This window comes from Odontesthes bonariensis, chromosome 10 (genome assembly GCF_027942865.1).
Source record: "Odontesthes bonariensis isolate fOdoBon6 chromosome 10, fOdoBon6.hap1, whole genome shotgun sequence".
Lineage (NCBI taxonomy): Eukaryota > Metazoa > Chordata > Actinopteri > Atheriniformes > Atherinopsidae > Odontesthes > Odontesthes bonariensis.
Window position 1 is genome coordinate 3,478,824 of NC_134515.1, and position 18,075 is coordinate 3,496,898.

The window sequence follows — 18,075 nt, forward strand, 5'->3', positions numbered from 1 at the left end:
TGGTTATTGGGTGGTTATTCTGTGGTTATTCAGTGGTTATTCTGTGGTTATTCTGTGGTTATTGGGTGGTTATTCTGTGGTTATTGGGTGGTTATTCTGTGGTTATTGGGTGGTTATTCTGTGGTTATTCTGTGGTTATTGGGTGGTTATTCTGTGGTTATTCTGTGGGTTATTGGGTGGTTATTCTGTGGTTATTCTGTGGTTATTGGGTGGTTATTCTGTGGTTATTCTGTGGTTATTGGGTGGTTATTCTGTGGTTATTCTGCGGTTATTGGGTGGTTATTCTGTGGTTATTCTGTGGTTATTGGGTGGTTATTCTGTGGTTATTCTGTGGTTATTGGGTGGTTATTCTGTGGTTATTGGGTGGTTATTCTGTGGTTATTGGGTGGTTATTCTGTGGTTATTCTGTGGTTATTGGGTGGTTATTCTGTGGTTATTCTGTGGTTATTGGGTGGTTATTCTGTGGTTATTCTGTGGTTATTGGGTGGTTATTCTGTGGTTATTCTGTGGTTATTGGGTGGTTATTCTGTGGTTATTGGGTGGTTATTCTGTGGTTATTCTGCGGTTATTCAGTGGTTATTCTGTGGTTATTCAGTGGTTATTCTGTGGTTATTCTGTGGTTATTCTGTGGTTATTCTGTGGTTATTCTGTGGTTATTGGGTGGTTATTCTGTGGTTATTGGGTGGTTATTGGGTGGTTATTCTGTGGTTATTCTGTGGTTATTCTGTGGTTATTGGGTGGTTATTCTGTGGTTATTGGGTGGTTATTGGGTGGTTATTCTGTGGTTATTGGGTGGTTATTCTGTGGTTATTGGGTGGTTATTCTGTGGTTATTGGGTGGTTATTCTGCGGTTATTCTGCGGTTATTCAGTGGTTATTCTGCGGTTATTCTGTGGTTATTCTGCGGTTATTCTGTGGTTATTGGGTGGTTATTCTGCGGTTATTCTGTGGTTATTGGGTGGTTATTCTGTGGTTATTCTGTGGTTATTCTGTGGTTATTCTGTGGTTATTCAGTGGTTATTCTGTGGTTATTCTGTGGTTATTGGGTGGTTATTCTGTGGTTATTGGGTGGTTATTCTGTGGTTATTGGGTGGTTATTCTGTGGTTATTCTGTGGTTATTGGGTGGTTATTCTGTGGTTATTCTGTGGTTATTGGGTGGTTATTCTGTGGTTATTGGGTGGTTATTCTGTGGTTATTGGGTGGTTATTCTGTGGTTATTGGGTGGTTATTCTGCGGTTATTCTGCGGTTATTCAGTGGTTATTCTGCGGTTATTCTGTGGTTATTCTGTGGTTATTGGGTGGTTATTCTGCGGTTATTCTGTGGTTATTCTGTGGTTATTGGGTGGTTATTCTGCGGTTATTCTGCGGTTATTCTGTGGTTATTGGGTGGTTATTCTGCGGTTATTCTGTGGTTATTGGGTGGTTATTCTGTGGTTATTCTGTGGTTATTCTGTGGTTATTCTGTGGTTATTCAGTGGTTATTCTGTGGTTATTCTGTGGTTATTCAGTGGTTATTCTGCGGTTATTCTGTGGTTATTCTGCGGTTATTCTGTGGTTATTGGGTGGTTATTCTGCGGTTATTCTGTGGTTATTGGGTGGTTATTCTGCGGTTATTCTGTGGTTATTGGGTGGTTATTCTGTGGTTATTGGGTGGTTATTCTGCGGTTATTCTGTGGTTATTGGGTGGTTATTCTGCGGTTATTCTGTGGTTATTCAGTGGTTATTCAGTGGTTATTCTGTGGTTATTGGTGGTTATTCTGCGGTTATTCTGTGGTTATTGGGTGGTTATTCTGTGGTTATTCAGTGGTTATTCTGTGGTTATTCAGTGGTTATTCTGCGGTTATTCTGTGGTTATTCTGCGGTTATTCAGTGGTTATTCTGCGGTTATTCTGTGGTTATTCTGCGGTTATTCTGTGGTTATTCAGTGGTTATTGGGTGGTTATTCAGTGGTTATTCTGCGGTTATTCTGCGGTTATTCAGTGGTTATTCTGTGGTTATTCTGTGGTTATTCAGTGGTTATTCTGTGGTTATTCTGTGGTTATTGGGTGGTTATTCTGTGGTTATTGGGTGGTTATTCAGTGGTTATTCTGCGGTTATTCTGCGGTTATTCAGTGGTTATTCTGTGGTTATTCTGTGGTTATTCAGTGGTTATTCTGTGGTTATTCAGTGGTTATTCAGTGGTTATTCTGCGGTTATTCAGTGGTTATTCTGTGGTTATTCAGTGGTTATTGGGTGGTTATTCAGTGGTTATTCTGCGGTTATTCTGCGGTTATTCTGCGGTTATTCTGTGGTTATTCAGTGGTTATTCAGTGGTTATTCTGTGGTTATTCAGTGGTTATTCTGCGGTTATTCTGCGGTTATTGGGTGGTTATTCTGCGGTTATTCTGCGGTTATTCAGTGGTTATTCTGCGGTTATTCAGTGGTTATTCTGCGGTTATTCTGTGGTTATTCTGCGGTTATTCTGTGGTTATTGGGTGGTTATTCAGTGGTTATTGGGTGGTTATTCAGTGGTTATTCTGTGGTTATTCTGCGGTTATTCTGTGGTTATTGGGTGGTTATTCTGCGGTTATTCTGCGGTTATTCTGTGGTTATTGGGTGGTTATTCAGTGGTTATTCTGCGGTTATTCTGTGGTTATTCTGTGGTTATTGGGTGGTTATTCTGCGGTTATTCTGTGGTTATTGGGTGGTTATTCAGTGGTTATTCTGCGGTTATTGGGTGGTTATTCTGCGGTTATTCTGTGGTTATTGGGTGGTTATTCAGTGGTTATTCTGTGGTTATTGGGTGGTTATTCTGCGGTTATTCTGTGGTTATTGGGTGGTTATTCAGTGGTTATTCTGCGGTTATTCTGTGGTTATTGGGTGGTTATTCAGTGGTTATTCTGCGGTTATTCTGTGGTTATTCTGTGGTTATTCTGTGGTTATTCTGCGGTTATTCTGTGGTTATTCTGTGGTTATTGGGTGGTTATTCTGTGGTTAGTTATTGGGTGGTTATTCTGTGGTTATTCTGTGGTTATTCTGTGGTTATTCTGCGGTTATTCAGTGGTTATTCTGCGGTTATTCTGTGGTTATTCTGCGGTTATTCTGTGGTTATTGGGTGGTTATTCAGTGGTTATTGGGTGGTTATTCAGTGGTTATTCTGTGGTTATTCTGCGGTTATTCTGTGGTTATTGGGTGGTTATTCTGCGGTTATTCTGTGGTTATTGGGTGGTTATTCTGCGGTTATTCTGCGGTTATTCTGTGGTTATTGGGTGGTTATTCTGCGGTTATTCTGTGGTTATTGGGTGGTTATTCTGCGGTTATTCTGCGGTTATTCTGTGGTTATTGGGTGGTTATTCTGCGGTTATTCTGTGGTTATTGGGTGGTTATTCTGTGGTTATTGGGTGGTTATTCTGTGGTTATTGGGTGGTTATTCTGATGTTATTGGGTGGTTATTCTGTGGTTATTGGGTGGTTATTCTGTGGTTATTCTGTGGTTATTGGGTGGTTATTCAGTGGTTATTCTGCGGTTATTCTGTGGTTATTCTGTGGTTATTGGGTGGTTATTCAGTGGTTATTCTGTGGTTATTCTGTGGTTATTGGGTGGTTATTCAGTGGTTATTCTGTGGTTATTGGGTGGTTATTCAGTGGTTATTCTGTGGTTATTCAGTGGTTATTCTGTGGTTATTCTGTGGTTATTCTGTGGTTATTGGGTGGTTATTGGGTGGTTATTCAGTGGTTATTCTGCGGTTATTCTGCGGTTATTCTGTGGTTATTCTGTGGTTATTCTGTGGTTATTCTGCGGTTATTCTGTGGTTATTCTGTGGTTATTGGGTGGTTATTCTGTGGTTATTGGGTGGTTATTGGGTGGTTATTCTGCGGTTATTCTGTGGTTATTCTGTGGTTATTGGGTGGTTATTCAGTGGTTATTCTGTGGTTATTCAGTGGTTATTCTGTGGTTATTCTGTGGTTATTCTGTGGTTATTGGGTGGTTATTCAGTGGTTATTCTGTGGTTATTCAGTGGTTATTCAGTGGTTATTCTGTGGTTATTCTGTGGTTATTGGGTGGTTATTGGGTGGTTATTCTGCGGTTATTCTGTGGTTATTCTGTGGTTATTGGGTGGTTATTCAGTGGTTATTCTGTGGTTATTCAGTGGTTATTCTGTGGTTATTCTGTGGTTATTCTGTGGTTATTGGGTGGTTATTCAGTGGTTATTCAGTGGTTATTCAGTGGTTATTCTGTGGTTATTCTGTGGTTATTCTGTGGTTATTGGGTGGTTATTCAGTGGTTATTCTGTGGTTATTGGGTGGTTATTCAGTGGTTATTCTGCGGTTATTCTGTGGTTATTCTGTGGTTATTCTGTGGTTATTCTGCGGTTATTCTGTGGTTATTCTGTGGTTATTGGGTGGTTATTCTGTGGTTATTCTGTGGTTATTGGGTGGTTATTGGGTGGTTATTCTGCGGTTATTCTGTGGTTATTCTGTGGTTATTGGGTGGTTATTCAGTGGTTATTCTGTGGTTATTGGGTGGTTATTCTGCGGTTATTCTGTGGTTATTCTGTGGTTATTGGGTGGTTATTCAGTGGTTATTCTGTGGTTATTCAGTGGTTATTCTGTGGTTATTCTGTGGTTATTCTGTGGTTATTGGGTGGTTATTGGGTGGTTATTCAGTGGTTATTCTGCGGTTATTCTGTGGTTATTCTGTGGTTATTGGGTGGTTATTCTGTGGTTATTCTGTGGTTATTGGGTGGTTATTGGGTGGTTATTCTGCGGTTATTCTGTGGTTATTCTGTGGTTATTGGGTGGTTATTCAGTGGTTATTCTGTGGTTATTGGGTGGTTATTCTGCGGTTATTCTGTGGTTATTCTGTGGTTATTGGGTGGTTATTCAGTGGTTATTCTGTGGTTATTCAGTGGTTATTCTGTGGTTATTCTGTGGTTATTCTGTGGTTATTGGGTGGTTATTGGGTGGTTATTCTGTGGTTATTGGGTGGTTATTCTGCGGTTATTCTGTGGTTATTCTGTGGTTATTGGGTGGTTATTCTGCGGTTATTCTGTGGTTATTCTGTGGTTATTGGGTGTTATTCAGTGGTTATTCTGTGGTTATTCAGTGGTTATTCTGTGGTTATTCTGTGGTTATTGGGTGGTTATTGGGTGGTTATTCTGCGGTTATTCTGTGGTTATTCTGTGGTTATTGGGTGGTTATTGGGTGGTTATTCAGTGGTTATTCAGTGGTTATTCTGTGGTTATTCTGTGGTTATTCTGTGGTTATTCTGTGGTTATTGGGTGGTTATTCAGTGGTTATTCAGTGGTTATTCAGTGGTTATTCAGTGGTTATTCTGTGGTTATTCTGTGGTTATTGGGTGGTTATTGGGTGGTTATTCTGCGGTTATTCAGTGGTTATTCAGTGGTTATTCTTTGGTTATTCTGTGGTTATTCAGTGGTTATTCTGTGGTTATTCTGTGGTTATTCTGTGGTTATTCTGTGGTTATTGGGTGGTTATTCTGCGGTTATTCAGTGGTTATTCAGTGGTTATTCAGTGGTTATTCTGTGGTTATTCTGTGGTTATTCAGTGGTTATTCGGTGGTTATTGGGTGGTTATTGGGTGGTTATTCTGCGGTTATTCAGTGGTTATTCAGTGGTTATTCTGTGGTTATTCAGTGGTTATTGGGTGGTTATTCTGCGGTTATTCAGTGGTTATTCAGTGGTTATTCAGTGGTTATTCAGTGGTTACTCTGTGGTTATTGGGTGGTTATTCTGCGGTTATTCAGTGGTTATTCAGTGGTTATTGGGTGGTTATTGGGTGGTTATTCTGTGGTTATTCTGCGGTTATTCTGTGGTTATTCTGTGGTTATTCAGTGGTTATTCAGTGGTTATTGGGTGGTTATTCTGCGGTTATTCTGTGGTTATTCAGTGGTTATTCAGTGGTTATTCTGCGGTTATTCAGTGGTTATTCTGTGGTTATTCAGTGGTTATTCTGTGGTTATTCAGTGGTTATTCAGTGGTTATTCAGTGGTTATTGGGTGGTTATTCTGCGGTTATTCTGTGGTTATTCTGTGGTTATTCAGTGGTTATTCAGTGGTTATTCTGCGGTTATTCAGTGGTTATTCTGTGGTTATTCTGCGGTTATTCAGTGGTTATTCAGTGGTTATTCTGTGGTTATTGGGTGGTTATTGGGTGGTTATTGGGTGGTTATTCTGTGGTTATTCTGTGGTTATTGGGTGGTTATTCTGTGGTTATTCTGCGGTTATTCAGTGGTTATTCTGTGGTTATTCAGTGGTTATTCTGTGGTTATTGGGTGGTTATTCAGTGGTTATTCTGTGGTTATTGGGTGGTTATTGGGTGGTTATTCTGTGGTTATTCTGTGGTTATTCTGTGGTTATTGGGTGGTTATTCTGTGGTTATTCTGTGGTTATTGGGTGGTTATTCTGTGGTTATTCTGTGGTTATTGGGTGGTTATTCTGTGGTTATTCTGTGGTTATTGGGTGGTTATTCTGTGGTTATTCTGCGGTTATTCTGCGGTTATTCTGTGGTTATTCAGTGGTTATTCTGTGGTTATTCAGTGGTTATTCTGTGGTTATTGGGTGGTTATTCAGTGGTTATTCTGTGGTTATTGGGTGGTTATTGGGTGGTTATTCTGTGGTTATTCTGTGGTTATTCTGTGGTTATTGGGTGGTTATTCTGTGGTTATTCTGTGGTTATTGGGTGGTTATTCTGTGGTTATTCTGCGGTTATTCTGCGGTTATTCTGTGGTTATTCAGTGGTTATTCTGTGGTTATTCAGTGGTTATTGGGTGGTTATTCTGTGGTTATTCTGCGGTTATTCTGCGGTTATTCTGTGGTTATTCAGTGGTTATTCTGTGGTTATTCTGCGGTTATTCTGTGGTTATTCAGTGGTTATTCTGTGGTTATTCAGTGGTTATTCAGTGGTTATTCTGTGGTTATTCTGTGGTTATTCAGTGGTTATTCTGTGGTTATTCTGTGGTTATTCTGCGGTTATTCTGCGGTTATTCTGTGGTTATTCAGTGGTTATTCTGCGGTTATTCTGTGGTTATTCAGTGGTTATTCTGTGGTTATTCTGCGGTTATTCTGCGGTTATTCTGTGGTTATTCAGTGGTTATTCAGTGGTTATTCTGTGGTTATTGGGTGGTTATTCAGTGGTTATTCTGTGGTTATTGGGTGGTTATTGGGTGGTTATTCTGTGGTTATTCTGTGGTTATTCTGTGGTTATTGGGTGGTTATTCTGTGGTTATTCTGTGGTTATTGGGTGGTTATTCAGTGGTTATTGGGTGGTTATTCAGTGGTTATTCAGTGGTTATTGGGTGGTTATTCTGTGGTTATTCTGTGGTTATTCTGCGGTTATTCTGTGGTTATTCTGTGGTTATTCTGTGGTTATTGGGTGGTTATTCTGTGGTTATTCTGCGGTTATTCTGCGGTTATTCTGTGGTTATTCAGTGGTTATTCTGTGGTTATTGGGTGGTTATTCAGTGGTTATTCTGTGGTTATTGGGTGGTTATTCTGCGGTTATTCTGTGGTTATTCAGTGGTTATTCTGTGGTTATTGGGTGGTTATTCAGTGGTTATTCTGTGGTTATTCAGTGGTTATTCTGTGGTTATTGGGTTGTTATTCTGTGGTTATTCTGTGGTTATTGGGTGGTTATTCTGCGGTTATTCTGTGGTTATTCTGCGGTTATTCTGTGGTTATTGGGTGGTTATTCTGTGGTTATTCTGTGGTTATTCTGTGGTTATTCAGTGGTTATTCAGTGGTTATTGGGTGGTTATTCAGTGGTTATTCAGTGGTTATTCTGTGGTTATTCTGTGGTTATTGGGTGGTTATTCAGTGGTTATTCAGTGGTTATTGGGTGGTTATTCTGTGGTTATTCAGTGGTTATTCAGTGGTTATTCAGTGGTTATTGGGTGGTTATTCAGTGGTTATTCTGTGGTTATTCTGTGGTTATTCTGTGGTTATTCTGTGGTTATTGGGTGGTTATTCAGTGGTTATTCTGTGGTTATTGGGTGGTTATTCTGTGGTTATTGGGTGGTTATTCTGTGGTTATTGGGTGGTTATTCTGTGGTTATTGGGTGGTTATTCTGTGGTTATTGGGTGGTTATTCTGTGGTTATTGGGTGGTTATTCTGTGGTTATTGGGTGGTTATTCTGCGGTTATTGGGTGGTTATTCTGTGGTTACTCCACAGATCTGCTGTCAGTGTGTGTTCTGCGTACCGGCTGCTCCTGAGACGGGCTCAGGCCCTGCCTCCTCAGGCTGACCCGCTCCAGCGGCCGCAGGTACGGCGAGCTCCAGTGGAACCATTCGTCGTGGCGCCGGCTCCACTGACGGTAGTGAATCAGGAGGCGTTCCTTGTCGTAGTCCATCTTCTCGATGGTGGCTGCGTACCTGACGGGAGGACAAACGCAGAAATCTCTTTCAGGTTAAAACTGAAAACACGTAAAAAAAAAATCCCAGATACAGACGATCAGCTTCGATGCTTCGTTTAACGCCCGCCAGCGTGCTCTGCTCAGCGGAGAAAAACTAACCTCAAGAGGTTAAATAAAGTTGAGTTTATCTGTACAGCACAATTCAACAACAAGGCGATTCAAAGTGCTTTACAGATACATTAAAACAGTGAAAATAAAAAGCACGATTTAAGTTTTAAACAAAAAAGAAAGAAATAAGAACAATTGATCAAATCAGGAGTTAAAATGTGATTAAGTTTTGAAACTCAAGCTTCAGATTTGGAGCTTTATTCAGCTGAAAATAGGTGTGTCTTCAGCCTGGACTTAAACACACTGAGTGTTTCAGCTGATCTGAGGCTTTCTGGGAGTTTGCTCCAGACATGTGGAGCATAGAAGCTGAATGCAGCTTCTCCATGTCTGGTTCTGACTCTGGGAACTGATAGAAGACCGGATCCAGATGAGCTGAGGGGTCTGGAAGGTTCATACTGGGTCAGGAGGTCACTGATGCATTCTGGTCCTGGACCATTCAGAGCTTTATAGAGCAGCATCAGAACTTTAAAGTCTATCCTCTGATGGACAGGCAGCCGGTGTAAAGACCTTGTAAAGGTTTATATTACTGTAAATCTGATTTGATTTCACCGAGTAGTGTCAGCAGGTGCAGGGAAAGCCTTCGGGATTTAAGAGGGCAAAAATATTTTTTATCCAATTACTTGAAGAAATACTCGATTACCTAAAAGAATAAATAAATAAATCAATGGACTCGTAATGGGTGCATTTTTCTGTTTAAATCACATTTTATTTCACACTTGGTGGCTTCTTCTGCTAATTTCCTGAAAAACTTCATATCAAAATTTAAAAGTAGCCAGTTTAGCTGTAAATTACAGAACAATCCAAGAAGGTCTGTGAAAGCAACCATAAAATGTATCAGCTGCTCCAGTCACTCATTCAAGTTAAAAATAGTAAAATCGTGTCAGTACCCACCAAAGCTCCCTGATACTCAGTTAAATGTTCACCATTGGTGGATAAACTGCCTCTTAGCTTCAAACTCTCCCTCCATGTTACACAGTTAGACTCAGTCTGCGGGTTTAGAGCCAAACTGACTTCAGTCTGTCTGGCTGTCCCTTAAACCAACTGTTAACCAGCTAACTATTAACAGATCACCAAACAGATAACTATTCTTATTAACCCCCGAACAGGCAGATTATTAATGGCTGCAGCTGCTTTTAGAAAGTGTGGGGAAGTTTTGAAAGGTTTGTTTGTATAAATTATGTTGTTGTTTTAGTGTGTGTGTGTGTGTGTGTGTGTGTGTGTGTGTGTGTGTGTGTGTGTGTGATGCAGACCAGTTCTTGTGTCGATCTCGGGCTTCTAGTTGAGCTCCGACCTCAAAGGTGATTCCCATCCTGTCGGGTGGAGTCTTCATCTGCCGGAAAAAGACGAAAAGTTAAAGTATTTTCTTTTTACAGATAAAATAATTGATTGATTCTACATTCTCATCTTCTCATTTAATCAGGTATTTGGGTGGCTCTTTATTTGTCCAGGTCGGGTATTTACAGAGATGGGACCAAGTCACACGTGCAAGTCCCAAGTCATTTTTTCTTGGTCAAGTCAAAGTCAAGTCACCTTATTATTGCAGTTTCACCTGCAGAATCTGATCTTAATAAAGTGAAAACACAAAGATATAAGTAACTGTCAGTAAACATCATTGGCCAATGTGTCCAACCTGTCCACCCCGTATCATATCAAGCTAACGTTAGCTAACTACCGACTAGGCTAACAGGATAATATTAGCTAATTTGACAAGCACTTACTGGTCAGAATGGATCTTCAAATGACGAACAAAGTTCAAAGTTATGCTAGATGCTTAACACTCAAGTCATTGAAGTCATCGTGTCTCAAGTCAAGTGCCGAGTCTTTAACTTCCAAGTCCGAGTTGAGTCTCAAGTCTTTTATTTTTTGTCAAGTCACTAGTCATCAAAACAGCGACCCGAGTCGATTTGAGTCCAAGTCACAGTGACTCGAGTCCCCATCTCTGGGTATTTATAACCAGAGCCAACAACCTCTCAACAGCAGAGTGCCTGAACAAAATGTCTGAACTTCCCCACATTTGCAGATTTATCTTGTCATCTTCAACACATTTTCAGGAACATTTTAGGTGCGTTTTGTCTCTAAAACACCCAGAAAAGAATAAAACCTTTCAACAGAAGGTCAGCTGTGAATCGGACGGTACCACAGATGTGAAGCGGGAGGAGCAACAGAAGCTCTCCTGGATACTTCACAATACTTTAGGTTGATGCTGTAGACACGAGTTTGAATTATTTCAGGGTTGTTTCTGATAAAAAATGTTCCATTTATGGGAAAAGGACTTAGACATTGCACTACCCGAGGAGACATGGCAAAAAAGTTTAAAGCGTATACACACCACATCTCTTTGCATACAGCATGGTCTTATCCAATTTAAAGTTGGACATAGACTGCACTATTCAAATGAGAAACTGGCCAGAATATACCCCAACATCAATCCTGAATGTCCAAGATGCAGCAACAATCCAGCTACAGTGGGCCACATGTTTTGGTCATGCAGGTCTCTGAACAGCTTCTGGACAAAAACATTTTGAAGCTAAATCTTACATACTGTACGTGGTGTTAATGTAGACCCTGACCCAGTAATCACCATCTTTGGGACAATGCTAACTGAAATATAGCCGTAACAGTAACAAAGACAGATTTATTCAAACCTGGACTCCCATTATAGAGTTTATTGAGAACATATCTTTCACCTGACATCGCTCTAACGTGCCAGCCTTTGCTCATATAGAATAACCAGCTGGATCTATGTAACAGATAGGATTTCCCTGTCATGTCTTCTGTGAAGGAATGTACTTTATGAGAGCCTACATAAGCTAGGTGTTTATTTATTTATCTATTTTCTCCTTTTGGGTGGATCGGACGCATATGTACTTGCGAGTATGCACTATAACTGCTGTGTATGTTATTTGTGTTTGTTTATATATTTTATTTATGTGGTTTATTTTTTGTAAAGAGTTATTTGTGTTGTGTACTGGGTAGGAACCAATGTTAGTTACCTGTTTTTTTTTGCGTCCCCTGCGCAATTTTTGTAAATTGCGCAGGGGACGCAATTTACAAAAGGAAGAAAACGAAAGATTTAAGAAGTTCACGCTAAGTTATAAAGGTATAAGCCAGGTTTTTTTCCATATTTGATTTTTTTGGAAGATAATTTTTGGTTTTTGATAAGAAAAATTCATTCCCCCTGGTTTATGTGCAGCCAGCGAGGTATGTGTGTTTTGTTTCTCGTCGTGCTGTTTGGTTTTAACATGTCAATTTTGTATTTAATGATTACGTGTTTATTTGTATTATTGTATAATACAGTTTGACGGTGGATTGATAATCAGGAGGTGAAGTTGACGAGAGGGAGAGAAATAAATCCATCAGTATGAAGGACCGGTGTTGCTTATTTCCTGGAGGGAGTGATATGCACTTATATATGGGTACATGTGTCTGTATACTTTCGTATGTATAAGCATGGATATATTTATGTGTGCTTGTGTGCACATGTATGGTTATATGTGCTTGAGTAAAGCCCTATTCGGACGGGACTAGTTCAATGGGGGGACGTATGGTAATGTTGGTTAACCAGACGACGCCAGGGAGAAGAAACGACCAATTCGGACGGGACAAGAAATCCCTGTAATATTCATCTAACATGGGAGGAGTTTTCTTGAATGTAAAGCATTCTGCTCCAAAATTATTGTATACAAACGCAGAAGACTTTTTTGTTTGTTTACCTGAATGATAAGTATTACTAAAACGTATTGTACAGTATAACAGAACAGAAGATTTATTCATTTTTTACCTTAATATAAAGTACTGTTCACCAAAAGTTTTGCTCAGGATACTTATTTTACCTGAATGTAAAGTATAGTTTAAAAAAAGGATTGCACAACAAAACTTAAGTGTCATTTTCTATTTTACACCCATTTGTTTCTCTCTTTAAAAGGATGTGACGATATATTCCGTACTTATTACCGAAGGTCGCATTCGCACGGGATTAGTATTACCTATGGTAGATACTCCGGACCGTTTCACAGGAGGTAGAATTCTCGGCAAAGTTTACCGACATACTCCGCTATCTTTACTGACATGGCGCGTTCGGACGGGACTAGATTTCCCGGTTATTATTACTTTACCCCAGGTCCCCCCATTAAACTAGTCCCGTCCGAATAGGGCTTAAGAGTGCATCAATGTAACTAGGAATGTGCAGGTGTACGAACATGTTTTTTGTTTTGTTTTTGGATTGAAAGTACACATATTGTATATGTGAGTTTACTTGTTTAAGAAGATATACGCATTTTTTTGTTTGTTTGTTTTGTTTGTTTGTTTGTTTGTTGTTTTTTTGGCCTTGTGGGAGTGGGTGGGTGGGATTAGTGTATTGTTTTGTGTTCTGTAAATTGTAAAAGGTCTATAAATAAAGTGCTTTAAAAAAAAAAAAGGTTCCATTTGCCATGGCCTCATCATTAGAAATCAGACGACCTGAAAGTAGTTTTCTTGACGCAGACTTCCCTTTTTTTATTTGTATTTTGGGGTAAATATTTCTCCACTACATTTAAGATTTAGATGTGTTTCAAATTGAAATGATCCTAAACTGATTATACGTCTAACATGTTGATATATATTCATTTCTGAGTAATAAGACATTAAAAAGAGATGTAAAACATATCCATAAATTCTCATTCCCCACATCACAAACTGTGGGATTTGACTTTCACGCATAAAAAAGTACAAAAGCATGACTTCTTTTCTCCCAAAAAAAAAAAAGCTGTTGCAATGACGTTACGGTTACGTCCGCTCTACGTTGTGTTACGTGTACACAGCATACACAAACGGTACAATTACATCCCCACTGTCTCCAATAACTGGTCCAGCCGAGCTTTTTTCGCTTGTTTCTCCTAAATTTTCATGTATTGATCATAAGAGAGCAAACATTAGAAACGCTGTTAAATCAATTACAGAAACTCAGCTCAAGTATGTTTGACACTCCTGCAAATTTTGTCGGTCTTCTATTTGACAGAAGCTGATTGGCCGCTGAAAAGCCAAGGCGCTTTCTCATTGGACGCCTCGGCTGTCAGCTAAAGTAGTAGCCCCGCCCCTCTGGATCCGCTCACATATTTGACAGCGGCTAACATGCTAATGCTGTGTGACAGTGTTAGCCTCAAAAAAAGCAGAAAGCAAGTGACACGGGACGAAGCGCGAAACACTTAAACTTAAACTACACTTCAGTTTAAAGGCGGACAACAACCACATGTTCAAAATTTCTCAGTCGGTCGTGCAGTTGAACGGAGTTGAGTCTCCATTGACAGTGAATAGATAAGCTAACGCAGCTAACAGTTAGCCTCAGCTATAGATAAGCTAACGCAGCTAAGAGGGTGAACTAGCTCAGTCTGAAGCTAACGCAGCTAACACTTAGCCTTAGCTAAGCTAACGCAGCTAACAGTTAGCCTCAGCTGAGGGTGAACTAGCTTCAGGCTGAAGTGTCACAGTGACAGCTGCACAAGCTTACATGCTCCGCGTGGTGCAGTGAGCTGCTCTGGAGCCGGAAGCTTTCATGAAGCTATTGCCCCCTGCTTAAAGGTTAATTTTGGACGTTAGACGTGTAAATAAGTAACATAAAAGCTTGTTTACCTCTGGAGCCACTTCTGAGCTGCACTTAGTGTGATGACTGAACGGCGCATGCGCGAAAGCATAACTGCGGCTGTCCCGTCTCGGGCCAAACTGTTGATCCGGTTCTGCGGCGGTGCTGTTCAAGAAACCCGCTTCAGCTTTCTGTCGAGCGGTAAAAGGAAGCAGAAAGGAGAGGAAACGATGAAAAAGGGCTTGTACTTGACGACACGTTACTGCATAACAACGTATTCATAATTTAATAAACTATTAAGATAACGGTTTGCATAAATTATGCAAAGGAAAAGTGCACCACTTCCTAATACTTTCGATTTTATAAGTCAGATAATTATTTAAATTATATCACGACTTGAATTACTTTTTGAATATGATAATTTCGGTCATTAAATTGTGTTTAGTTCAGGATTTATGTGGACCCCTGAATATTTTTCAATGAGAAGTGACTAAATTCAATTTAAAGTAATTTCATCACCCACTGAAAAAAACAACTCAAAAGATTTACTTTGTAAATAAAACCCTTTGTAAGTAGTTGCACTCAAATGATTTAAGTAATATTTAATGCTACAATATCAAGAAAATTTTACTTACCATAAAACACAACAGTTTTGAAGATATTAAGTAACATTTACTTAATTACATCTAAGTTTTAAGTTATATTTATTTAAACAAATTAAGTAAAGTCTACTTGTTTTTCATAGGCAGGAACATCATTTTAAAAATTTAAGTAAATTTTATATATCCGTAGTATTTGCTGTTATGAAGTAACTTAGTAGATTTTAACGATCCACTTTCAGAGTAAAGTTTATGTAGTATTCCTAGGTTTATGTACATACAACCATTTAACATTTAACTTGTATGAGGAAACCTAAGTAAAACTTACTCTTCCTCCATAATTCATATATTACGTTAATAAAATGTTTAATTTTACTTAAGAAGCTCTAGTTCTTACTGAATCTTAAAAATACAAGGTAGAAATGATTTACAGTTACTCTAATAGAGTTTACTTCACCAAAAAGTCACTTTTTTCAGTGCCATGTATGACCACAGCGCTTCAACTTGGCGTTGACAGCTGAAACGTGCCCTCCCCGATTGCTGCTCCATCAGAAAGAGCTAAATTAAATGTTATTATCTCTTTCCTACTTGGGTTATCTGACTTGGAGATCTCACTAAGGCCCCATCCACACGTAGCCGGGTATCTGCTAAAACGAATATATTTTTCTACGTTTGGACCTGTCATCCACATGAAAACGCATAAAAACGCATCGTAAACGAATGTTTTTAAAAACTCCGGGCAAAGTGAAGATTTTTGAAAACTCCGTTTATGCAGCTGCGTGTAGACAGAGATAACCGGAGTTTTGCGTTTTCGAACGTCACAATATGCGCCAAAACAGCAACAAATCTACTTTAAAGTCTAAAGTGCGACCTTTGTTTACTGAAGAAGCATGGATGTCTTGAGAACTGTGGTGGTTATTGTGCAGGCGCTGTTTACAGCCTTGATTTTACACGCCCAAGTCGTACTCCTCACTCCTGTCGCTGTCGGAATTATTACGTCCTCATATCGAGGGGCAGTCCACTGTCATGCGATCACCTGTCCGTGTGCTCAAAAAAGTGGCGTGCACACTTTATTATTTAGCTGACGAGGGCAGATTGCATAAAACAGCAAATGCATTTGGGTTGTCAAGACAGGTGAAAACGCAGATGTTCGGTTATGTGTGGAAGGTGTTTTTTTCGAAAACGAGGTAATGTGGATACAAATTATTTTATAAACGGAGGGGGGGAAACATTCGGTTTTAAAAATACCCGGCTACGTGTGGACAAGGCCTAAGTGGTGCTAAAACAGTGGTTAACAGCTCAGTGAGTGAAACCAGGTTCTCTGACTCTGGATATGTTGCATGTTCATGTAAAATAGGAGGAGCTGACATTCAGTGACCAATTACCATTTTATATTTCTAAAATGCTTAATAAATATTTATTAAGCATAACTATTTTAATTGTTTTTTTTAAGATGAACAGCTTACTGAATGTCTCAGGCAGCTGAAACCCTGGGGAGGCAAGGAGGAAGTGGAGGAACCATCATGGAAGGAAGGATAAGCCTCTGCACAGTTTATACTAACGGCAGATTGAAGAAGTGGTCCTCTCAGTGGCTAAAAAAGACTGTTCTTACAGACAGTAGAGGCACTAATAATGGCAGCTCAAGAACAGTAGAGGCTGGGGTCTACCACATCTACTGTATATATGGTTGAACAAACTATGATTCAATTCTCTGAAGTATCATGAAGCCTTCAGCCAGCTGCACCAAAAACATAAAACCATAGAAAGGACACAAGAAACCACAGAACACAGAGTGAGTCAGAACACCATTTGGAGGATTTTTATTGAACGTGCAGATAAAGTCTAGCCTGGGTGCCAGCCGAACTTAGCCCCACCCATAAAATTTTTGGTCGGGAAGTTCGGTCTGGCTCTGCTCAGTTGGGAAATCTCTATGCTCAACATCAAAACAGTCGACCCAATCAGATTGCCAGGGCGGGCTTTATACGATGATGGACAGATGATCAACAGGGACATTATCGACTACGTCACTAAAGAGCGCTTGGTTTGAATTCGTTTGAAACAAACATGGCTGCCGCTGGAGAGCTAGGGTGTGTAGATTCTGCCATCGAGTCTGTTCTACAGGATCTCCACATTGCATTCATTTTGAAAGAAGAACAGAGGAACGCGATAAAGGCTTTTATCGATACAAAATATGTTTTTGCCGTCCTTCCTACAACAAGTGTGTGTCGCTTAATCTACGTCACACACTACGTTGCTTAGGGCTGTCGCGGTTGAGGAATTCCCCCTGCGGTGAGTCAGGGCGGCTCAATATTGCGATATGCGATATCTTTTTTTTTTTTTTTTTTCATCTATCTATCTAGCAAGTTCGTTTGTTAATTACTAAATTACTAAACTCATTGCAATATTATCTCTGAAACATAGCACTTACACATTTAAAAAAGGTTATAAAAAGACATGGCAACTTTATAACACTTTATTTTATTGAAAGCAGAACAAAGGGCGGTAACGGCACAGATGCGAGATGCAAGTTGTTTCTCCTACTGATTGAACTTAAAAACAGAATTCAGGAGAAGGCTGAACTTTTAAATGCAAATAAAATATGAAAATATAGCTGCAAGCAGCGATGTGGGGGTCCTAGCAGTATGGCACAATAGGGAAGGCTTGGGCTGCTCAGGAATCCGTTGTGAGTCCATGCAACAAGTTTGGCATCGATACATCAATGCATCGCAGAGATACGGCCAAATGTCCGGTTTGCGCATCGGCGTAGAGTTTGATTGGCTGTCGCGGTTAAACGGAAGTGAAATAAAAAAATCCACATGATAACTTATGTGCGGCTTGGTCTGAAGATTCTATGTGCCAAGTTCCGTCGAGATTGGACAATCTCAGTGGCCTGAAATGCTTTTTGAAGGTTTTCAATTAAATTCAAAATGGCGAACAATCCACGATGGCGCAGATGACGTCATGAGGTGCATTATCCCCGTCTTTATCCAGTGATTCCAACGGTACCCCATTTGTGACATTTGGACCAAGGGGTCCAAAGATATGAGCAAAAAGGCATTTTGGCTACATATAGCGCCACCTATTGGCGAAACGTCACCAAACTTCTTGGGCCTCCTACCGGAGTGGTTTTGAGTCTGTGTTAGAAGTTTGACGTCATAACATCAAATGGTTGCCAAGATATGGCCTCACTTCCGGTTTGGGGGCGTCAACCTCGAGTTTGATTGGCTTTTATGGAAAAACGGAAGCCTAATTAAAAATTCCACACGATAACTTTTTTTGCGGCTTGGTCTTAAGAGTCTATGTGCCAAGTTTCGTAAAAATTGAACAATCTCTGTGACCTGAAATGCTTTTTTAAACTTTTTGATAAAATTCAAAATGGCGGAAATTCTAGGCATACGCAAA

The 18,075-nt window shown here is 39.8% G+C and overlaps 1 protein-coding gene across 2 annotated transcripts in view; it reads right to left on the bottom strand.

Annotated features, from left to right (window-relative positions):
- Positions 1-14,173, bottom strand: part of LOC142390489 (PHD finger protein 20-like) — a 45,477-nt gene extending 31,304 nt beyond the window's left edge. Inside the window, exons 1-3 of one of the 2 annotated variants that reach the window (XM_075475955.1) lie at positions 14,125-14,173; positions 9,768-9,847; positions 8,197-8,368 (exon numbers count right to left, since the gene is read on the bottom strand). In XM_075475955.1, coding sequence (XP_075332070.1) covers positions 8,197-8,368; positions 9,768-9,847 — 252 coding nt within the window. In that variant the 5' untranslated portion in view covers positions 14,125-14,173. The remainder of the gene's footprint in view (positions 1-8,196; positions 8,369-9,767; positions 9,848-14,124) is intronic. The other variant, XM_075475956.1, reaches the window with a different exon arrangement.
- Between the last annotated feature and the right edge of the window lie 3,902 nt (positions 14,174-18,075).